This window comes from Crinia signifera, chromosome 2, assembly GCF_055691185.1.
Source record: "Crinia signifera chromosome 2, ASM5569118v1, whole genome shotgun sequence".
NCBI lineage: Eukaryota > Metazoa > Chordata > Amphibia > Anura > Myobatrachidae > Crinia > Crinia signifera.
Genome location: NC_139218.1, coordinates 172,415,639 through 172,440,999, shown reverse-complemented (window position 1 = coordinate 172,440,999; position 25,361 = coordinate 172,415,639). Strand labels below are relative to the sequence as shown.

The 25,361-nt window shown below is 44.1% G+C and overlaps 1 protein-coding gene across 6 annotated transcripts in view; it reads right to left on the bottom strand.

Annotated features, from left to right (window-relative positions):
- The window catches only part of KIF21B (kinesin family member 21B), a 714,596-nt gene that overhangs the window by 187,969 nt on the left and 501,266 nt on the right, over window positions 1-25,361 (bottom strand). For all 6 annotated transcript variants that reach the window (XM_083173198.1, XM_083173196.1, XM_083173200.1 and 3 more), the window contains one exon: window positions 24,990-25,189. In XM_083173198.1, coding sequence (XP_083029324.1) covers window positions 24,990-25,189 — 200 coding nt within the window. The remainder of the gene's footprint in view (window positions 1-24,989; window positions 25,190-25,361) is intronic.

The window sequence follows — 25,361 nt, the reverse complement described above, 5'->3', positions numbered from 1 at the left end:
AAAGTTATACTTTTCTGTGTGTGTGCTTTATTTTAACATTCTTTTTACAGGTGGACTACTAGTCCCAGCGGGCCCATTAATGCTGGGACTTGTGGTTCTCCAAGTCCCAGCCTGCGGGGGAGGTCTGCTGGCACTTGCTGTTTTCCTGTATTAAGCAATGTTAGGAATGAGAATTTAACCATATCAGGCCGGCGTCCAATGGCCAGGGACGCCGATGACAGCCCCGGGCTTCAGCCCTGGACGGGTGAAGCCTGGGGGGGTCCCCACTCCTCCAGGTACCCCGTCCAAGGCTGACCAGCCATGGTGCTCATGGTGCGGCCGGGGGACCTTGTGTAAAAAGTGTCCCCCGGCTGTGGCATGACACTGGGGGCTGTTGGAGCCCGGTGCTGGTTTCAAAATATGGGGGACCCCCAGATTTTTTGTCCCCCGTATCTTTGGAACCAGGACCGGTCCAAGAGTCCGGGGCTGGTTTCAGAAATACGGGGGACCCCTACGCTTTTTGTCCCCCGTATTTTTGGAACCAGGTCCGGCTCAATGAGCCCGGGGCTGGTTATGTACAGGAGGGGGGACCTCACGCCATTTTTTTTTTTACTTTTACACATATTTTAACAAAGAACCATACACAGATCACAATGATCTGTGCATGGTTCTGACAAAATCGCCATGTTTCTGACCAAACCGCCAGTCAGGATCAGGTCTATTTTTTTTTGGAACTTTAGACCATTTTTTTTGGCGATTTCCAAATTCGCATCTCATCAAAAATGTGAATTATATCTTTTTCAACGGGGAAAACATCTGGATGCGAATTCCGGAGTTAAAAAAAAGTGCGATTTCGCGGCAAAAAGCGCGATTTTGCGGCAAAAAGTGCGATTTATGCCGCAAATCGCCACCCATTAAAAAATCGATTTGGTAAAAAAATGAAAAAATGGCCGTTTTTGCGATAAAAATCGCCAAAAACCCACCATCGATCTCTAATAAATGTCACCCAGTGTGTGTGTGTGTATTTTGTTGTTTAGATAATGTTAATTGCTCTACAATTATAGTACATTTGTGTATTGCAAGGATCTGCACACTACAATAACATACATCTATATACAGTATGTACCTTTTGCTACTTACAAATATTCTAAACAATTTACATATATACTGTTTAATATCAAAAAAACACACAGACAACTTCTAACTGTAATCAACAATTTATTTTTTAAACAAAATATTTTAACGAAAAAAAGTGGGAAAAAAAAATTCAAAGCAGCAGGTCAGTTAGGTCCTGCAGATCGGCCAGGACCAGGTGCAGGTGTTCCCTGAGTCTCAGGAGGGCCCCATGTACACCCTCATCTGCTTGGGTAGGCTCATCTGTGGGTATGTTAAAGGGGGTAAAATTAGTAATGATAATCATGAATACATTTAACATAGTCATACATAAATCTAATAAATGCAAGGTGACATGAGTGTGTATATATATATATATATATATATATAGAGAGAGAGAGAGAGAGAGAGAGAGAGAGACATATATAAATATATATGACACATACATCTATACATACATGCATACATACTAAATGTAAAGCCTGTTTTTGTCCCTCTACCCTTTACTCTGTAGAACACCTCACATTCATAGTGCTCCTTCTGAATCCCAACCCATCCATGACTAAGCTATGAGAAGCATGTAATGAGCTCCACCAATAACAACTCATCAAAAAACGCTCAGTGTCTGTTCTCTGATGCAACGTGGCATGGGACTTAGTCAACTCTCAGGAATGCACAGTACATTTGTGCAATCATGGATGGCTTGGCTGCTGATGGTCTGCTCCATAAATCATTGTCATTATGCCAGGTAGGTGAAGCTGCAGCACTAACCCACTCCCATGCACATAATCATTATTAAGATAAAATCAACCAACAAATACATGCAAACCACAGGGGGTGGCAAGCTAGAGGAGGGCCCAGGGGCACTGACCACTTGTGACTCCATTCTAAGCCAAGCCTGTCCATACTCCTTTTATAATCAACTGTAAACTCAATTCACCTATATGAGGCTACAGATTGTACGCTTGCAGCAGGGACATGTAACCCTTAGATGAGCACGTCATCCCTTTAATCCAGGATACAGATTAAGTACACAGGTTCAGTGGCAGTTAAAATCGAGCTGAAAGCCATCCCCAGAACCTGTGTAATGAACATGTGTCCAGGATGAAAGGGATGACTTTGACACCCTATCTAACCCCTAAGTGTGTCTGTTGGTACCCAGTTTGTTTTATGACTTTATACTATTGTAAAACACAATTGAATCACCAGTGCTACATAGCAAATAGTAGTCTAAAAAATGAATAATGATGCATTATGTATACATACCACTTTCTTCCGCCTGCACCACCTCACAGGCCTCCTCCGGCTCCACCTCCTCCTCTTCATCCCTGGCCTCCTTCACCGCCACCACCTCCTCCTCCACTTCCTCCACTTCCTCTGGCACCTCCTCCGCCTCCACTTCCTCCTCCACCATCTCCTCCATCACCTCCTCCCGGGCCTGCCCCGCCTCTGCCTCCTCCCAGGCCTGTCGTGCTCAATCCCGTGCTGTGTTGGAGAAAAGAAACATTAGTGCCAATTAGGGGTCATTGGGGCAGATGTATTAAGCCTTAACAAGCAATAAATGCAGGGGTGATAAGTAGAGATAAATGTCCAGCCAATCAGCTCCTTACTGACTTGTATCACACACAGCCTGTAACATGGCAGTTGTGATGTGACATCTGGCCCATTGTATGCATCACAATCAATAATCCTATAGAATTACATATTATATCCACATGACTGCATGTCAAAGAGGAAGTAGCACACATATAGTGTATGGCATGTTAAACTCATGATCAGACAGTTTACCTTATTGACTTAAAAAAGTTCATGTAAGCAATCATGTAAAAATGTCCATTTATTGTGTAAACACTCACATTGAGCAATCCTGCCCCTGATTTGCTGGAGCAAATCTGGCTGTCGCCTCCTGAGGTCTGACCATCGCCGCTCCAGCTGGGCGATGCTCCTCCGCACCTGGGTGCGAATATGCGTCGGCGGGCCGCGTCATAAGCATTACGCTTCTGCCTATTGGTGATGAACTGCCACGCACGGCCCAGCCTTCTCTCCATAACGGAGACCAGTGTCCTGAGCTCCGCATCTGAAAATGGGGCTGCTCTGCCATAGGCCGCCATCTTAGCAATGGCACAATACAACCAATCATGTCCTGTAATTGGTTGTTCACAGTGAAATTTTATAATAACTTTATTGATCATTTTAACATTAACAGCGTGTATGCGCCACAGCAAACGGCTGAAACATCGCATAGCCAAGCAACACTTGCTGTAGGTTGGCATTGCTGCGCTAACCTTTGCAGTACTTAGTATATTCCAAACAGACAGGGTGAAAGAAGTTTGAAAACCAATGTACTGTAATCACCAAACATGGCAGAAAACAACAGGTGAAATAGTGTGCCACAATATACAGTTACACATATCTGTACAAGGTACGACATTAGTCAGCCTTAGTGGTCAGAAAGCAATACACCACTAACATACAAAACAGTGCTTTACCTTTTCCCTTTCTCATGGTGCCATTTATGTACCTAGCATCAAGGCAATATTTATAGGCCTATCACATGTGATTTGGATGCAAGCAGTGATTACTAATGCATGAATTGTGGACTGGATGAACATATGGAATGGGTTAGTGTCATTTGTTGTACATACCAAACAAGTGCACAGTAGAAATGAACAATCACATATAGATTTTATGTCTAGCCAAAGTTGTAGGTGTTTATTGGTGTTCAAATCTGCCAATAAGTACAAAATCAGACTTTGAAAGTATGCCTGGTTTTGTACTTTTGTTTGTCCGCTGGTATGGGCGTGGCCTAAACGCCGCACGGTGTACGCTGCCGTACGGAACGCTGCCGCAAAGAACGCAGGGTGTGGCTGATGTACGCCAATGACAGAAATTTGTATATAAAGGTGTGCTAGAAAAACAAAATGGTGCTGCAAACATGTCTGATTCTCAATCAGAGGGAGAACAGGAGTATCAGGGCCTCCTGGCTTGCCTGGACTCCAGCACCTCCTATGTGCCCTTCACCAGAGACCAACCATTGGGAGGTGAGCAGGCAGCTGGCCCATCAACATCAGGCCAATCGACAGATGCCCAATCTGCAGCTGGGCCATCTTCTGCCTCAGCAGAATCATTGGGAGCACAGCCGGTGGCTTCCCAAGAGAGTAGCCTGGCCAGCACTTCAAGTACAGCGACTGGTGGCCGTGGCCGAAAGAGGCCAACAGAGGAACCAAGCAGCAGGAACATGGCATTCGAACCGCAGGAGCTTGCCATACTGGTACCCCGTGCACGGGATTGGATAGAGTGTCCACAGGAGAGGTTGACATACACAAGGAGATGGAAGATTTGGGAGGACATAACTGTGGAGATTAATGCGGTAGCTCCACAAGTTCGTGAGGCAGAGCATGTGAAGAAGAGGCAAGTTCAAGTGTGTTACATTTGAGCAGAACAAGACCAGTAATGTTTTTAATAGATGTTAAACAGAGTTGGTAAATGGTCGGTCACGTTGCTAGGAGCAACAGACATGATTGCCATGTCACTTAGTCTATAGTTATTGTAGGGTGAGTGTGAATGTATCTTCTAAGGGTTGGTTTAGTTTAAAATAATGTAAGTTATGTGGAATGAAGCACATGTTGTAATCTGTAGCAGATTGCAATGGCTGCTACATCAAACATCAGGAGTGACATGTAGTAATATGTAAACTTTGGTTGCAGGTGGCATGACTTCAAAACCAACCTCAAGAAGAAAATGACCAAACGGTGGGAACACAACCACACCTCTGGGGCTGGCCCCATGCCAGGCCGCCTGAAGCTCACCCCCCTGGAGGAGATGGCTGAGGGCTGTATAGCAATTGAGGAGGTCCGGGGGGTGAGCAACATGGATAGTGAGGCCCCAGTGGACGTTTTTTGCTGCTGTTTTAGAAGGTAATTTGTTTGCATGGCATAAGTAGTTTGTACTAATTTTCAAGGAATGTGTTGTAATTGTAAGTTTCTCTTTCAGCAGCATCCCCACCGTTTTGAATCTCTTGAGGAGGCGGAGGAGTCAGTGCCACCTGCCACCAGTTGCAGCCATGTGCAGCAGCCAACGGCCACACCGGATTTGGACAGGTGGGTGCAGATGCTTGGGCAGATTCGCCAGCAGGGAGAGTTAGCATCAGAGTGGCTGCGTAGGAACGAGGAGGTCATGCAGGGTATTGTCAGCACCCAGCAGGCAATAGCTGGGAGCCAGCAGGCAATTGCTGGGAGCCAGCAGACAATTGCTGACACCCAGCAGGCCATGGCTGGCACTCAGCAGGCCATAGCTGCCAGCCTGCAGGTGCTGGCAGATCAAGCCCTGCGCCAAAATGACTTCCTCATCCACCATAATGAGCTTATGGTGGAGCTAGTTACCACCAATAGGGCCCTATTGTCAGTCGTTTCTGGTGCATTTCCAACACCAGCACTCCCTGCTGGCAGAAGGGGAACACCATCCCCCCCTTCAACAGCATCTGCTCCACCTGCCCCACCATCCCAACGTGGCTGTGGCCGAGGAGCTGCTGCACGTGGCAAGGGCCCTACCACGGCCAAAAAGTGCCGCAAATGAACTTGTGTCCGCATTAATCTCCACCCTTATATCTTCCCAAATCTTTAATTTAGCTGTGTGTGTCAGCTTCCTGTGTGCAACCCAATCCCGTGCACAGGGTACCCACATTTGCCCTCGGTTCGAATGTCTTGTTTGGTTCCCCTGTTGCCCGCTTTCGGCTACCATTACCGTCTGCTATACTTGAAGTGTTGGTGCTATACTTTTATTGTGAAGCCACCTGATGTGTTCCTAATGATTCTGCTGTGGTTATGTATGCAAACAATACATTTTTTTTTTAACTTCGTTACAAAATTCCTGTTATGGTAACTTTAATTTTTGGCATGTGCCAAAGAACATGCTTTTAAAATGTTATGTTTTAAATCTTCCTGGAATAAATTTTTCGTTTTATCCCCAAATGTGTGCTGTTAATGGTGAATGTAACAGTGACATATACATTTATATTAGTGATAGCAAGTTCTGTCCATTGCATACAGCTGTAAATGTGTGTAAAAAATGCAGCCGTGCTTTCAGCATATATTTGTGTGTTTAGTAATGGTCCATTTAAGCTGCAATGGTTCCAATTGAAGCAATGAAAAGAGTGTAATTAATGAGTAATGAGTAAAGGAGTGGATTGCATTGTGTTCAGCTGACATTGGTTCAGGTGCGCCCGTACTGATTGGGCGTTCCGAATGCCTAGTGTATGACCGAGTGGTATCCGCAAAGCAATACTTGCTTATGAAGACAGCATATTTCCTGCCTTTTTGTTTGTGTGCAGTCGGTGTGCTGACCAAATGCACGCCTACCAGAATTAGTGCACTCCCTCGTGTACGCCCATGTTTACGCCCAGTTTAGCCCACTTTGAAACTACGCCCCTGTGTAGTTCCGAATGACGCCCATATTTCACGAGTGAATGCGGTGCACATTTCTGTACGGTATTAGTGAGAATGAGTACCTTGCGTGGCACATGCGCATAACGTTGCCCACGCATGCGCAGACGGCTAAAAAACGCCATCCGAAAGAATTCGGAAAATTACGCATCAACCAGAATAAGGTCCTAAGTACCCAGATCTGCGAGAATTGCACAGATCTAGGCAGTCCATACTTGGTTGTATTACGGACACACATATAATAAATTCTTTATTATAACATCGTTTTCTGCCTGCCACCACAAGTTTTAAACAGTGTGATCCCCACCCATTTATGTTGTATGTTGTTCTTTTATAATATTTTCGCAGTCTTTTAATAAAGATTAAATAAAGGTTACATTTTAAATTTTTCTTTGAGGTGCACCTAACAAAGGACATATCTTTTCTATCCAAGTACTTGTTCCTATGCCCATGTCCCAAGGTAGCACACCCCTGTCTTTCAACCAACTTTCAGATTGAACATTAGAGGGGTCCGATTATTTTCAATTGTTATCTTGTGCGATCGACCCAACCCCCTTTTTCCCCACCATCCGTACTGACCCTCCGACAATTCCATCTTGCACCTTTTTTTGCCATTATGTGCTTTTTGGGGCCTAGTTTTTCAAACAGCCATTCTGTCTGCCGCTGCAGTGCCACTCCTAGATGAGCCACATGAACCTAATGAAAATAAGTGTCAGCGCCAAGGAAACTGTCGGTATTTGTTTTGTATTTATCCTAGTAGACATGTCAAACAGTCCTTACCTGTACTGGCAGGACAAAAAAGGCAGTTTGGAAGCCCCTGTACAAAGTCAAACTGCCTCTATTTTACCTGAGTTGTCCCCCCTTTAGTGTGTACTCTGAAAGAGTTTTTAGTGCAGCGGCGAACCTGGTCAGTGAGCAGTGTAGAAGGTTGCTTCCGCAAAATGGGGAGAAGATGATGTTCCTCAAAATGAATTGGATGAGGACAACATCTTGCCTCTATAGAGCCAGTTTGTGCAGGGAGAGGTGACTGCTTCTTTTCTTGTGGGGCCCAAACAAACCAATAATGTCAGCCACAGTCGTGTGGCAGACCCTTAAGGCACAGAAATTATTGGTTTGTTAAAGTGTGCATGTCCTATTTACACAATATAAGGGTGGGTAGGTGATAGGGCCCAAAGACAATTCCATCTTGCACCTTTTTTTTTGCAATTAGGTGCTTTTTGGGGCCTAGTTTTTCAAACAGCCATTCTGTCTGCCACTGCAGTGCCACTACTAGATGAGCCACATGTTTGTGCCGCCCACTTGTGTAGCTTAGCATAGTTATCCAACTACCTAGGTGCAACCTTTTGCCCTAAAAACAATATTGTGAAGTGTGAGGTGTTCAGAATAGACTGGAAATGTGCCCGGTGCACATCCCTAAATATAATATGAACTAGCATTTAGAGCTTTATGCACTGCATCCAAACCCTCCTGGTGAATATTGTTAGCATACAGTACATGCTGTTGATATCTAATGTCACCAGCAGACAGTTACTGTAGTTGGTGGTTGACCAAAGTTGGATAATTTGTTAAAAAAAAATTAGTCGTAACCCTCAAAAAGTAAGGGTTACTCTGTTCAACTGGTTGCAAAAAATAGTCAACATACTGGGAGACTGGCTGGCTTGAAGAACCCATAGAGGAAATTATTGGTCTCCCGGGTGGGGAGACCAAAGTCTTGAGAACTTTGGGTGATATACAAAGAAGAACCCTGGGTTACAAACCTCTTAGTTTGCTCATCAATCCAGGCATTATTAAAGCCCATCAAGAATATGGAATCAAACTCTTTTTTATACTTATTTGTAGGCTTAAATGTCAATTTCATATAACACTTTAATATAACACTCCTTATTAGAAAATTGCCTGTCAATGTCCTTTTTATAATCAACCTTATTTAGTATACAGTAACAAACGATTATACCAGAGTTTTCACATAATGATGTAACAGCTTTATTCATTTTAGCGAGAGTAAAATTTAAGAGATTTTTTCAAAACAGACTACACATCGGGTGACATTAATTAGAGATCGAGGTTGGACTTTTGGCGATTTTTATCGAAAAAACGGCCGTTTTCACACTTTTTCCCAAAATCGCATAATTAATGAGTATTTTTGGAACCAGGTCCAGCTCAATGAGCCTGGGGCTGGTTATGTACAGGAGGGGGGACCTCACGCCATTTTTTTTTTAATCACAAAATCGCACATTTTACCAAAATCGCACCTTTTCATGACTAAAAAAAAAAAAAAAAGCCCTATATCGCACTTTATCGCACTTTTCATGCCGGAATACTCACCTCATTAAATATGCGAAATCGCAGCAAAAATGCGATATTAAAAAACGGCGAAATAGGGCGATTTGAGAAAAAAATTGCATTTTCTGAAAAAACGGTAAACCCACTAAATCTCGCCCATCATGTTTCACAAGTCGCATGAAGGTATCAATATATGTTAATGTAAATTAACATATATTCTAATCACAACTAAAATACCATATAAAACAACCCACCCAGCCCAAACAACACCTTCCCCATATGAGTCTCACCAGGCAAACGCATATTAACATGCAATGCACGAGATACCAGGTGATGCCTTCAAAAATCTTAAAAATTTTACATTGTGTAGTTGAGTCTAGAGAATCAATAAATCCTCCCCATTTTCTATGGAATCATTTAACTTCAGTCTGGCAAGTGGCAAAGCAGCTTTCCCTTTAAAGTACATATGTTGTAGTAAGGCAATTTTGACCGCTGAGAGAAAAGGAGTAGACGATATTGTCCAAAAACACTTTCTTGGCTATAGTCAAAACCATTGCTAAAAAGGGAAGTAATTCAGTTGACCTGCCTTGCAAACCCCAATTAGAGAAATTAGTAAAGTGCATGGCTAACGGATCCTGTACAAGTGTAAGATTACAAATATTAATAATACTATAACCTATAATAGGGGTACAATTAAGGTCATAACAGTTGTTTGAGGTAGCTAGGGATCATAATACCCAAATATCTAATACTGTAGCATGGAAAGTGGATGGAACATGCAATATTTCAGACTTTAACAAGTTAATCATATAACCCGCAAAAGATGCAAATGACAGTCTAAATTTTAGTAAGTCTAAAAGAGTCCAAATGGTGACCTGCAAATCAGAAACAAAAAGGAGCATGTTATCTGCAAATAGGCACATCTTGAGGACCACAGGACCCATATTTATACCCTTAAAGCTGGGATTGTTTAGAAGAGCAATAGCCAGGGGTTCGAACACTAACGCAAATAACAAGGGTGATGATGTCAATCCTTGACTATGCCCCTTTGGAACAAAAATATAACCGTTACTAGAGACTTAAGTAAAGGGAATATACATTTCGAAGAACAGTAGTAAAGCCTTCAGAAAATCAAAACATATGCAAGGATTCAAAGAGGTGATCCCCTGTGAGCAAGTCAAAAGCTTTTTTAACGTCCAATGAAATTATAACCTGATCACCGGAACACCCATCTGAATTCATTTCTGAACAATGGCCAAAACACATGGAGGATTCCACTATTGTTGCAACTGCAAAGATTGTAAACTAGACTCAACAAGAACTAAATCAATAAAAACTTTTAATTCAAATAGTACTGGAAAAGAATATAAAATAAACAACAATTAAGAAGGGGTCATTTTTTTTATTATATTGCCCCTGTAAATTACAATATGTCGGCCAAACGAAAAGAAAAGCTAAAATAAGAATAGCCAAACATATTTATAATATAAAGGGAGGGCTAAAAGTGATTAGACACACTATGGGCCTTATTCTAGTTCACTCTTTCTGACAAAATCCTTCTTAGATGGACAAAACCATGTGCACTGCAGGGGGGCAGATGTAACATGTGCAGAGAGAATTAGATTTGGGTGGGGTTTTACTTCAAAGTGAGATCTATATTGCAGTGTAAAAATAAAGCAGCCAGTATTTACCCTGCACAGAAACAAAATACTGGCTGCTTTATTTTTACACTGCAATATAGATCTCACTTTGAAGTAAAACCCCACCCAAATCTTATTCTCTCTGCACAAGTAACATCTGTCCCACCTGCAGTGCACATGGTTTTGTTCATCTAAGAAGGATTTTGTCAGAAAGAGTGAACTAGAATAAGGTCCTATGTGTCATTACACATAGGCCCTTATTTTGATCTGAGCGGTACGGACCGCGTGCGGCCGTACCGCCGATGTTTACACTCTGCACATGCGCAGAGGTCACTCTGCGCATGTGCAGGGGAATTCGCCGAGTAAAAAATTTAGACGCCGCAAAGGGGGCGTATAGGGGTGTGAGGGGCTTAATAGCCTCATTACCCTATGTATACGCCCAGCGTTTCATGGGCGTTCCCATGCAAACGCGGGGCGTATGCATGGTAATGAGGCTATGACGCCAGTGATGGGGGCGGAAAGCTGACATCGCCGGATGTCAGCTGCCCGCCCCAATACAAGCTTTCACACGGACGATTGTCCGTGTGCTCTAAGCTTGCGTGAGCGGGGGGAGCGTGCGGCCCTGCCTTCGATGGTCATCGACCATCGAATGCAGGGGGCAGCTCCCAACATGGTGGAGGCGTACGCCCCGCCATTTTCATGCGGATCGGCAGCCGTCCGTGTACGGACGGCCGTGCCGATCCGTCTTGTAGGCGGGGATTCGTCTGGTGCGGTCGGAGCCGCATATGCGGCTCGACCGCACCAACCAGAATAAGGGCCAATGTGTGTCAAATCACTTTTTAGAAAAAAATAACAAAGATCCTACAGGATTGAAATGTATTTTAATACAAAAATAAATAATAACTGGAGAGGTGGTGATCTAGTGAAAGATCTATTAAAAATGAAACAAGATGGATCGGTACTTGTTTCCTAGCACGGCCACAAATATTAACATCTGGTCCATCTTTATCATCGCGTCGTGTCGTGCACATTTTGGTATGGTAACGATGGTCCCGATGGTCCCGACACGTATGATACTGACGATGTATTTTTTTCTCCTCTCCATTTTAATCGCCATCTCGTTCATCGCGTCGGGTACCTTTAAATAGCTGCTCGCGATGGTCCCGATGTACCCGATGGTTACGTTTTTATGTCAAAATTGCCTCCATCGCGTCGGTCACGTCGAATGTTACCTGTAATGCTACCGACGGTCGCGATGAACCCGATTTTAATCAGGCACATTCCCCTAGGTTTTTCCCGCTATGTAGGCCCTACTGTAATAGGCCCACTTAACCCTTGTAGTCCTGCCTCTTATCAATTCTTCCTAAAAACATATGTTTTAATGTGTGTTTCTATGTAAACATGAAATCTGCCCTATGTAATCTGCACAGTTACAGCATGATATCATCTCATCACTGTCAATATTTACTATCATAAGCCGGCCCCTTCCCAATCCGGCCCCTTCTGACAGCTTGTCCCTAAGTTCTTTGTGGGTTTTGTCTTGGTTGGAGTGAGACGTGTGTTTAGTTGCTGGTTGATTTTGGCTGATTGATCCTTTGCTGGTGAAATCTTCCAAATTGATTCCGTGCTTTAAACACTATTTTTGCTGATCCTGTGCTTTGTGCTGTGGATTGCTACTGTTCCTGAATCCTGTGCTGTGCTGTGGATTGCTGTGCTGATCCTGACACCCTGCTTATCCTGAGTCCTGTGCTGTGGATTGCGGTGGTGTGGATTGCTGTCTGCTGGAATCGGCGTCCTCCGATATGGCTGAGGCGAGTTTCTTCACCTTGCCTACAACTGAGGCGGAGGCTGTGGCGTTTCTGCAGCGTCACCATCTGCTGCCAGCGGAGGCTACGTGTGGGAATGGCCATCCCATGCGGCTGAACCTCAAGGAGACCATGTGGAGCTGTAACGTCAGGGACTGCCGCCTGAAGAGGAGTCTCCGAGCGGGAATGTTTTTCCCTGGCTGCCGCTTGCCGTTTGTGACCGTGGTCCGCTTCATCTTCTTCTGGGTCGAGGAGATGACCAGTGTCGACTACTGTGAGAGGCACCTGGACATGTCTAAGAAAACGGCTGTACTTTATAACAAGTACATGCGGGAGGCCTGCCTGCTTGACCTCATGGCGCAGCCGCAGCGCCGGATTGGAGGTCCCGGCATGATCGTCGATGTCGATGAGACTCTTTTTGTTAAGAGGCAGGCTAATGTGGGCCGGGTGTTACCCCAGCAATGGGTATTTGGCGGCATTTGCCGCGAAACCGGGCAATGTTTTGCGAAGAAAGTTGACACTCGGGACGCCAACACCCTTATTGCGGCTATTATACAGTTCGTTGAGCCTGGGTCTACTGTGTATACTGACTGTTGGAGGGCCTATAGTACGGCCCAGCTACAAGCAGCAGTATATGACCATGCCCGGGTCAATCACAGATACAATTTTGTTGATCCGACAACAGGGGTGCATACCCAAAACATAGAGCGCATGTGGGGGGCGTGTAAGTAGCGCAACAAACGTCACCAGGGGACTGCCAGAGACATGCTTCAAGGCTACTTGGAGGAGTTCATGTGGCGGAAGAGCCTTGCACGTGATGACCCCTTTGGACGTGCATTACATGCCTTGACTTTATTACCCAAAGACTGATTATCAAACAATTCCCCCATCATATTTATAATTATCCCATTTTTTATTATTGTCATTTTTTTTTTCAATGAAATGCATATTTTCTTGATTCTTTTAATTTTGGAGTAAAATTGCAAAAATCATTTCAAAAACTTGTCTTTACTGTCTCTGCAGAATGATTGTGGATGGATGGATGAATGGTATGCAGTCGCACACCGCCACTATCCACGCCATTTTAGAGGCGTGGCAAGGGGCGATGATCATGTGACCACGGATTTGATAAGATGTAGTGTGCTGATCACAGCAAATCCGCCAAGCACAAAGTGCTCGGTGGGTTTGCTGTGATCAGCACACTACATATTATCAAATCCATGTTGACATGCATAGTCGACATGTTGACATGGTCCACATGGCGACAAGTGGTAAAATTACGTTGCGTCGGCCGCAATGTACTGTAACCATTACAGTACAATGCGCCCGACCGACGCGATATTTCATAGTATAAGCACTATATAGTGCTTATCATGTCAGTCGCGTCGGGCACAATGTACAAGGGCTGCGACCGACGCGATCAATGATTTTCTAAATACTCCGCCACACTTATCTGGTTAAATCGCGTCGGTCGGGGTGTAAGGGAGGTTGTACCGTGTAACGCGAGCGACGCGAGGTATGAGAAGTGATGGCTAGTTTTTACTATGTGTAGGGGCCCTGTTATGCAGGGTGGGGTACAAGTATTCATGCTGAGGGGAGAGGGAGATGAGGGGGCACAGGGGGGAGTGGGGAGAACAACTACATATGTGGGGATTGTGATTATGTACACAAGTGATGAAATGCAGGGTGTTGTATAGTTTTTAAAGTGTGTGGATCATGTCTATTTTCAAGGGTACTGCTCATGTATAGATCCAGACAGTGATCATGTGAAGGGGGGTGATGTTGTGCAGGTTTTAGGGTGATCTGAATAATGCACATGGGTGTACAAAGTGTTGATATATTGACAGGATCATAGTGTCATGTGGTTGTTATTGCAATGGTGCTGCAGGTAGCATGATGTATCCTATTACTATTAATGTGCAAGCTTTTTATTTTTTTATTTTTTTAGAAAAAAGTTGGAGTAGACTTTGTGTAACTTGTGTCCGATTACAGTGCCCATGTCACGTGAGCCCGAAGCGTGGCGAGCGCAGCGGTACGCGTCCTACGACCTTTTCATACCCCCACTATCCACGTCGGCGTGGAGTTGAGAATAGAATAGTGTGGCGAGCGCAGCGAGCCACCGAGCCCGAAGCGTGGCAAGCGCAGCGAGCCCCGCGAGGGGACACTGATACCTGTGAAGCCCGCGAGGGGACGCAGGAATCTGTGAAGGTATCAGCGTCCGCTCGCCACGCTTCGGGCTCGCCACACTATTCTATTCTCAACTCCACGCCGACGTGGATAGTGGGGGTATGAAAAGGTCGTAGGACGCGTACCGCCGCCGCTCGCCACGCTTCGGGATGGCGTGGATAGTGGGGGACACATATATATCAGTGCTTCCGTCAGCAAATGTGGTGCATATTGCAGTTATTATGTAATATGCAAGTAGTGTCTCAGATTGAAGCCTTGTTTTTTTTCTCGTATTCTATTTCAGTTCTTTACATACATTTGCCCAAGAAAGGCACAGATTGTTATACGCCAAAACAAATTTTCGCAATTTAAACACAGTCTGAGGTAAATATTAGTGGCTTTGTGCTGCACATTAATGAATAACAGTGGAGTGCATTGTGTTTTACAGGGAAAACTTCATTTTTAAAAATTTTGTTATGTAAATGTGTATTATGATGTGTCCTCTTAGTATTAATGTGCGAGGTGTTTTTTTTTTCATTATTTTTTGGATGAACTGTTGGAGTAGACTTTGTGTAACTTGTGTCCGATTACAGTGCCCATGTCACGTGAACCTGAAGCGTGGCGAGCCCCGCGAGGGGCGGCGGTACGCGTCCTACGACCTTTTCATACCACCACTATCCACGTCGGCGTGGAGTTGAGAATAGAATAGTGTGGCGAGCGTAGCGAGCCACCGAGCCCGAAGCGTGGCGAGCGGACGCTGATAACTGTGAAGCCTGCAAGGGGACGCAGGAATCTGTGAAGGTATCAGCGTCCGCTCGCCACGCTTCGGGCTCGGTGGCTCGCTGCGCTCGCCACACTATTCTATTCTCGACTCCACGCCGACGTGGATAGTGGGGGTATGAAAAGGTCGTAGGACGCGTACCGCCGCCGCTCGCCACGCTTCGGGATGGCGTGGATAGTGGTTGACACATATATATCAGTGCTTCTGTCAGCAAATGTGGTGCATATTGCAGTTATTATGTAATATGCAAGTAGTGTCTCAGATTGAAGCCTTGTTTTTTTTCTCGTATTCTATTTCAGTTCTTTACATACATTTGCCCAAGAAAGGCACAGATTGTTATACGCCAAAACAAATTTTCGCAATTTAAACGCAGTCTGAGGTAAATATTAGTGGCTTTGTGCTGCACATTAATGAATAACAGTGGAGTGCATTGTGTTTTACAGGGAAAACTTCATTTTTAAAAATTTTGTTATGTAAATGTGTATTATGATGTGTCCTCTTAGTATTAATGTGCGAGGTGTTTTTTTTTTTCATTATTTTTTGGATGAACTATTGGAGTAGACTTTGTGTAACTTGTGTCCGATTACAGTGCCCATGTCACGTGAAGACGAAGCGTGGCGAGCGTAGCGAGCCCCGCGAGGGGCGGCGGTACGCGTCCTACGACCTTTTCATACCCCCACTATCCACGTCGGCATGGAGTTGAGAATAGAATAGTGTGGCGAGCGCAGCGAGCCACCGAGCCCGAAGCGTGGCGAGCGCAGCGAGCCCCGTGAGGGGACGCTGATAACTGTGAAGCCCGCGAGGGGACGCAGGAATCTGTGAAGGTATCAGCGTCCGCTCGCCACACTATTCTATTCTCAACTCCACGCAGACGTGGATAGTGGGGGTATGAAAAGGTCGTAGGATGCGTACCGCCACGCTTCGGGATGGCGTGTATAGTGGGGGACACATATATATCAGTGCTTCCGTCAGCAAATGTGGTGCATATTGCAGTTATTATGTAATATGCAAGTAGTGTCTCAGATTGAAGCCTTGTTTTTTTTCTCGTATTCTATTTCAGTTTTTCACATACATTTGCCAAAAAAGGCACGAATTGCTGTTCCCCCCAAAAAATTTGAGCAAATTAAACCCAGTCTGAGGTAAATATTAGTGGCTTTCTGCTGCACATTAATGAATAACAGTGCAGTGCATTGAGTTTTACAGGGTAAACTTTATTTTTAAATATTTTTTTACAGCATGGAGCGCAATGTTGACCGCCATTTAATGAGGAAGTTGATCGATCTCTACAAGGAGAATAGATGCCTATGGAGAAAAGATCACATTGATTTTCACAATCAGGCAAAGCGGAATGAGGCGTTTGGGAAGATCTCGGCCTACGCTAGGAGACGTGTCCCTAATGCAGATGTCACATGGGTCCGGAAGAAATTCACTAATATGCGGACAGTGCTGGTGAAGGAGCATAATCGGGTCCGGGAGTCGCAAGCTTCGGGAACCGATCCGGCCAACGTCTATCAACCGAAGTTGTGGTATTATGACCGGATGCTGTTCATTGGGAGGAACAAGGAAGGTCAGAAACAGAGGGAACTACTACGGATGAAGGCTCTTCATCCAGTGCACAGGAGAGTGCGGACGTAGTAAGTATCGTGTTCAAACATGTTCGGCATGTAAATGGAAGTGAAATGTAATGTTTTAACATATTTTTCCCGTTTCTTTTCATTCTAGGTAGTTCCCTCTGAGTCAATGCAGCAGGCTGAGTCGGTGTCGGAGGTGGCGGCTCCTGCGGTGGCGAGCACGTCATCAGCTCCCCCCAGGAGGCGTAGGAGGAGACAGCCGACGAGACCTGCTGCTACTGGCCAAGACCATTGCTGCCCCTACAAGGAGGAAGCAATTAGGAAATCCCCCTGATGAGTATCAAATGCTCGCTAATCATGTTTGCACGGAAATGCGAAGGTGGAAGCGAACCACGTACCACCACTTTAAGCATTTGCTGTATGACGGTATGTTGCGGGCATCCGAGGATCACCTCTGTGGTGACTGCAAGCTACCTTCATGCAGCACGCCTGCAGTGCAAGTAGGGCCACCTCCCCAACACCCACATCACCACCCGATGTTTAGTGCGCCGGTTGCTCCTCCGCCTGCCCCTTACTACGCACCGGGACCCCCTATGCCACCTGCCACTGATCCCTCGTCTTTGTCTGGGACTCTTTTGTCTGCTTTGAGAACTGTGCAGACCCCCACCCCAGATGAAGAGCGTTACTTTAATTATTAGTTTTAATTTGGCTAATTTGACTTTAAATTTATCATTTGGCAGCAATGTTCTTGTTTCTGTTCCTTTCTGTTTTCTCCATAATGAACTGTTTCTGGTCATGTACTGCAATTTTGGTTGGTGAACGTTGCAGTCCGGTCTTCCTGAAGTTTGCGATGACCGTACTTGTTTTGCTCCTTCACTAACCACTGTTCTGCATATTTGTGTTTTCTTCCGGATTCATGTGATTGTTTGCATTAGTGGGCACAGTTTTCTAGTGTGCCGTTATCTTCCCATGCCTCATTTCAATTTGCCTGGTTGTGATAGTCAGGCATCTATTCTTCTTGTACTGATTGATGAACTTCCTCTGCATGTCATGACCCAATGTTGTCATATTTTTTTTTTTTTAAATGTAAAAAAACTAAAAAAAAATAAAAAAAAAATACATAAATAAAAAAAAATAAAAAAATTAATAAAAAATAAAAGTCTGTTTGGGTCTCCCCATCCAAAAAAAAATATTACATGATCCTGTTTGGGTCTCCCCCATTCCCCTTGCCTCTGTTAATATATGTGGGTCTCCCCCATGCAAAAAAAAAAATACATGATCCTGTTTGGGTCTCCCCCATTCCCCTTGCCTCTGTTAATATATGTTATATAATGTATTTATTTATTTATTTATTTATTTATTTAAAAAAAAAAAAAATGGCCTGTTATTTAAAAAAAAAAAAGAGAAAAAAAAAAAAAAGAAGGCCTGAGAGCGGCTTCAAAAAAGTTTACAAAATAAAACCCGTTAAATGTATTCAGATGTGTTGTGTGATTTATTGTGCTGAATTTAGGGGTGCAAAATGGGGTGCAAAATGTAAATGTGGGTGTGATACCTGGGGTATGTAATTGTAAGCACCCATGTCAAATCATGAAATGGGTGCTTGCAATGAAGAAATTGCGTCGATCGCGTCGGGGGCATTGAATACTGACAATCAGTGCTCCCGATGGGACCGATGGCTTGTAATGCCACCGATTTCGGTCAATACTTCAATCATCGCGTCGGTCGCGTCGCGGTAATTGAAGCATGGTACACAATGCCTGCGATTTCGGAATTCAAGAGAATCACGTCCGTCGGGGTTGATCACGGCCCTTATAGTGCACTAAATAAGAGCCGCGACCGATCCCGATTGTGGCCGTGCTAGGAAACAAGTACCGATGGATCTTTGAGCTACAGACCCTGTGAGGATTACATACAGATATTTATGTAAGTGCATTTTTATAATAAAACATCCGGTACTCTTTACCTAGAACGGCGCCCACGATGTCCATCGCGGTCATCGGGGGTAAAAAATCGCGGCCATCACATGCACTAAAAAGTCGGGTGCGATGCGACCGACGCGATGCCCGCGATTTCCCATAGGGATCAATGTTAAATTTTTCAAATGGACGCGATTTTCTGTTCAATGACTCAATGGACGCGATTTTGCCATAGGAAACAATGTTAAATGGGCCACAGAGCCCAAATAGGCACTCTGAACTGTGAAATGGCCCCCACAATTGTTAACGACACCCCACGATCAACGCGAACCCGAAGCGTGGCGAGCGCAGCGAGCCCGCGAGGGGCGGCGGTACGCGTCCTCCGACCTTTTCATACCCCCACTATCCACGTCGGTGTGGAGTTGAGAATAGAATAGTGTGGCGAGCGCAGCGAGGGGACGCGGATACCTGTGAAGCCCGCGAAGGGACGCGTTTACCTGTGAAGGTATCCGCGTCCGCTCGCCACGCTTTGGGCTCGGTGGCTCGCTGTGCTCGCCACACTATTCTATTCTCAACTCCACGCCGACGTGGATAGTGGGGGTATGAAAAGGTCGGAGGACGCGTACTTAATACTTAATACCAAGGGCGGGTTGCCTGTGAGTATGTCATGGGTAAGATGATCTATCCATATCAGGCCTAGCAACCACACTGAAATTTCTTAACGAGGATGGCTATACCTCTGGCTTTACAATTATACCATGCAAACGGCGAAATTATAAAACCCATCATTCCTAATTTGGCGTGTTCCAAATGCATTTCTTGCAATAATACAACATTAGCATGCAATTTACGGAGATGCGCAAGAAGTTAATTTCTCTTTACTTGGGAATTAATGCCTTGAGAACATTTTAACAAAGACATACATTGTAATATAACAGCTACCATTACCATAGTGAGATTTGGATACCCCTAGAAAGAAAAAAAAAATATTCCCAACACAAACAAAAAACAACAAAAACAAAACAAAAACCCAGAAAAATAACATACAGTAAGAACATATCAGGAGGAGAATCCTCCTGCAGCACTGACATGCTAAATCAGTAACTTCAGTGTAAAGAAGACAGTAATAAGAGTATGTAACGAAAAACATTGCCTCCCGGGCACATCAACAGGGTTGGCACCCCCAAACATGTAAAGTGCAATAACGGATCACATCACAACAGACCCCTATTGTAGAAACTATAAGGCCATGAAAACTGCAACATATAAAAATCATCATGTTTCCAGCAGATTGTCATATACTGTTATACAGACAGCTTTATTGTTCAGATACTTTTGTTTTCATAAGCAATTTTGTTAGTGATAGTTAGATACAATTTTTAAACACAGGGGGAAATTTAATAGGATGATAAATTCAGAAAGTGAGAGATTTGGTAAGAATTCTCCAGTTTTTTAAAAGCGGCAATCATTTACACTTCAAAATCAAACTGGTTTTGCAGTGTAAATGATTGCTGCTTTAAAAAATAAATGGAGATTTCTTACCAAATCTCTCACTTTCTAAATCTCTCATCCTATTAAATTTCACCCATAGTGTGTTCTTCGCTTATGAACAATGTTTTGGTGACTCCTATAGTCAGATGTGAAATATCTTTGTGTTAATCCCAGATTTGTTACACTCATTCATGTGTGTGTACCATAAATCGATTTTTAAACAGTGTGCAATTTTATTTGTATATCTTGTTGTTCGATATTATTTCAATATAGATATTATATCATTGTCTTATGTCATTGTTTTCACAGTCTGGGTATGTACCGCTGTTTTTAATGCTATTCTGCAGTGACTATATACTGTTGCTCCACTGTGTTTATAGCCGGAGTCTGATATGCTGCCTCGTACTGCCTCAGCATACCAATCCTTCTTTCTAGCATTGGTATGTGGCTTTCCAAGTCCCGACTTGGGTACAGCTAATTATATATCATTCACTATGGTGTTTGGTGCTCTATGTTCATATCTTTATAGGCTTATCACTTTCCTAGTTATTTTGCGGCACCCCTGTGATATTTGTTTAAACACACTTATTTATTCATCTTTCAGTGTTATTGTAAGCGCTTAATGTCCCGCCTCATACGGTTCTAGTATTGGTATGCAGCTTTCCAATATTCTGATACGAGTGCAGCTAATTGTATGTCATTCAATGTAGCACTCAGCAATGTTTCTTTGTGCTATTTATATGTATTGGCAGTTTTCCATTTTACGGCGTCTCTGTGACATTTAAACAGACAGGCTTTATCATTCACCATTCAGTGTTACTGTACACACTTTGGGTTCTTTCTAATGTTTTAATGTGAGTGCAACTAATTGTATGCCATTCAGTGTAGCATTCAGCAGTATTTCTTTGTACTGTTTATATACATTGGCCGCTTTCCATTATACGGCGGCTCTGTAACATTTAAAAAGGTATTATTCACACACTTTAAATCCCGCCTCATACGGTTTGCATATACTGCCCATTTTTATATTCTTATACGGCATTTATATACTTGTAAACTAATAGTTGTTACAACTTGCTGTATGCCACGTGCAGCCTGAGGACGCTGATATTGGTATGCGGCGTCAGCGTAGCAGTGGGATTTTAAACTATTTAAAGTATTTTTTATTTCAAGCGCAACGGAATATGCTATGCTATATAAAAAACTGTAAATAAATAAATAATGGAGTACGTGACATTGAAACATTTCAAAGGTAACATTCCTATAGTTTAAGCTATCCTCCATAACCCGCCTATACACATTTCACCGGCGTGCCGGCTTCCTCAGGGCAAAAAAAAAAAAAGAGTTCTATGATTCTATGAGTTGAAACGTGGACATATAAGAGCATCCACATCTCGATTTTAATCACTTTTTCTGACTTTTTGCACATTTATACTATTGCTTTAACAAGAAGGTGTAATTAGTACACCACTTTTTTAATTATTGTGAGAATTAAAAGTTAAACTTTAAACTGTAAATATCAGTTGAACGCAGTATACTGTCATCTGCAGTGTGCACCCATTTTTTCTCTACTATTCTCGTTTCTCTAACATGCACTTGAGGTCCATAAGGTTAGCAGATTTTCTTTGCGTTGCCTTTGTATGCCACAACTATTAGTCCCAAGCTGCATCTTTGCAAGATGGGATGTGGCGCGGGTGGCCGGTTTTCCGGCTTGTACTGAGGTCCATGGCTCTGCTGCTGGACGGGCCCCATGTCGTGTGTGCACGTCCTTCAGTGAAGCTGAGCTGCAGGAAGTAGCTGATCAGGCTGTGTTTTTGCTGTAAGGTGGGGGGCAAAGACTGCTCAGCGTTCTGGTAGCAGCACTGGAGATAATGTGCCAGTGCTGCTAGTCTTATTAGTGCATGGAATCTCCTATGTTTTCCATACAATGGCCCTTATTCTGGTTGGTGCGGTCGAGCCGCATATGCGGCTCCGACCGCACCAGACGAATCCCCGCCCACCATACGGTTCGCCACGGCCGTCCGTACACGGACGGCTGGCGAACCGCACGAAAATGGTGGAGGCGTACGCCTCCACCATGCTGGGAGCTGCCCCCTGCATTCGATGGTCGACGACCATCGAAGGCAGGACCGCACGCCGCGGCAGCTCCCGCAAGCTGAGACCACACGGACAATCGTCCGTGTGGTAGCTTGTATGGGGGCTGAAAGCTGACATCCGGCGACGTCAGCTTTCCGCCCCCATGAGTGGCGTCATGCCCTCATTACCATGCGTACGCCCCGCGTTTGCATGGGAACGCCCATGAAACGCAGGGCGTACACATAGGGAAATGAGGGGATGAAGCCCCTCACGCCCCTATACGCCCCCTTTGCGGCGTCTAAATTTTTAACACGGAGAATTCCCCTGCACATGCGCAGAGTGACCTCTGCGCATGTGCAGAGAGAAAACATCGGCGGTACGGCCGCACGCGGGCCGTACCGAGCCGATTAGAATAAGGGCCTATGAGTGGATCTGGGGCAGCAGGAAGGTGGAGTGGCGGAGCTTAGTAAAATTTTAACTTTCATTTGTAAACAAACACTAAAATGTGAAATTGGAAATTAACAAATTGTCATAAGCGGAGAACTTAATCTTTGAAATGGTACCTCATTTATCAATTTTGGTTTAGTATGAAGGGAAAAAAGATATAGTCACCAAAAATCACCTTCAAGAAATAATATATACTACTGTTTAAAAGTTTGGGTCACATAGATATTTTCTTATTTTTAAAAGAAAAGCACTGTTTTTTTCCATGAAGATGACACTAAATTAAATGGAAATACACTCTATACATTGTTAATGTGGTAAATTACTATACAAGCTGCAAACGTCTGATTTTTAAAGGAATACCTAAAGGCAGGGCTGCCATCAGATATTTTGGGGCCCAGGACTGACAAAATAGTCCTCCCCCCAGGCACTTTTAACTGACTTTTGGTACCTTAAGGCAGGGGACCGGGTCTGGCAGCTCCTCTCTCCTCTCCATATCACGCAGCAAGTCTAGTGACTGTGCTGCTGCGCTGCTCTTCATGACATCATTAGGTCATGCCGCGGTTGGGGCTTCCTTTGCCGAGTCCCGGCGGCTGCCTTGTGACACTGTAGGGTGCTGCATCATGTGATTGTGCAGTGAGTGTGTGGTCACAATGCTGCCGCGGCTGCTGGGCTCGTAATCAACTTGGAGCCGGGAGCCGGGCGTCATGTGGGCGGGCTCAAGATGGACAGTGAAGGGGCGGGTGGCCGCCGTGCTCGTAATCAACTTCAAGCCGGACAGTGAAGGGGCGGGCGGCCGTGGGAGTGATAGACTGCTGTGACCGTGCTGCTGGGGAGAGTTGCCCGGGCCCCCAGAGCGGCGGGGCCCGGGACTCAAGTACCCCCCTTGTCGGCGGCCCTGCCTATAGGTGTATAGAGACACATTTCCAGCAACCATCACTCAAGTATTCTGATGGTACATTGTGTTTGTTAATCATGTTAGTAGATGATTAGAATGGATTATTAGAATACCCTTGAAAAAAAGCTATAAAACTGGCCTTCCTTTGAGTTAATTGAGTATCTGGAGCATCACATTTGTTGGTTTGATTATACTCTCAAAATGGCCAGAAAGAGAACTTTCATGAAAAACTCGACAGTCTATTCTTGTTCATCGAAATGAAGGCCATTCCAAGAAAGAAACTGACAAGAGATTGAACATTTCCTACAACAGCACAAACAGCCTCTAACCAAAGTAGAAAGTGAAGTGGGAGGCCCCGATGCACAACCAAGCAAGAAGACAAGTACATTAGGTCTCTAGTTCAAGAAATAGTGCCTCACAGGTCCCTCAACTCAAAGCTTCTTTAAATGGTACCTGAAAAATGCCAGTGTCAACGTCTACAGTGAAGAGGCGACACCGGGATGTTGGCCTTCTACTCAGAGTGACAAAGAAAAAGCCAGATCTGAGACTGGCCAATAAAAGGAAAATATTAATATAGGCAAAAGAACAGAGAAAGATTGGAAAGAAGTGTTATGGACAGACAAATCAAAGTTTGAGGTGTTTGGATCACACAGAAGAACATTTGTGAGACACAGAACAAGTGAAAAGATGCTGGAAGAGTGCCCGATGCCATCTGTCAAGCATGGTGGAGGTAATGTGATGGTCTGGGGCTGCTTTGGTGCTGGTAAAGTGAGAGATTTGTACAGGGTAAAAGGGATTATGAATAAGCAAGGCTCCATTTGCAATGCCATGCCATACCCTGTGGTCAGCACTTGATTGGAGCCAATTTCCTCCTCCAAAAAGCAAAGTTTGAGGGACAAAATTATTATTTAAAATAAAAAAACATTATTTCTAACCTTGCCAATGTCTTGACTATATGTTCTATTCATTTTGCAACTCATTTGATAAATAAAAGTCAAATTTAATGTAAACAATGAAATTGTTTGGGTGACCCCAAAACTTTTGAACTGTAGTGTACTGTATATGATATGCAAAGTTTTGTTAAGGTGTTTCATTGCAAACTCCAAAGCTGGCAGGCATATCAATACAGCAGACAAATGGTGCAACCTGCTGTTGCACCAGGCATTTTAAACACCACCCATCTCACAAACCTCGCCCCAACTGGCCAAATGCCTGATTCACACAAAAAGGGATTTCTCTCCCTTCCTGCCCCCCCCCCCCCCCAAGTTGCCCAACAGCATATATATATATATATATAAATAAATATATTTATACAGAAAAGTGTAAATAAGCAATATGTTTGATTCCAATAGAACAACTTAATTCAGTCTACTTTTTACACTTACAAGGTATTCCCACGTACTGGCAAAGTAAAACTGTGTGATCCTCTGCCCCGCATAGAACCAGCAGTAAATCCCCCAACGTCCTCTAGAATATCAGTCAGTGATGCCAAAGATTTGGTAATATTTTTGGAGGAGGCCTCTAGCAGGGGACTAAGGGACTCTGCAGATACAGCCTTAAGTTGCCATGAAAGACGAGGTTCTCCCTTGGTAAAAAAAAAAAAAAAAAAAATGAAATACATACATAACATACATTAGACGACACCTAATTCTAATAATATAGATGACTACTAGACTTTGGCTAAATCACTAGAAATCACAAGCAAACAATAACTTATAAATTGAATTGTGTTGCCATTTAAGATGGTTATGGTTGAT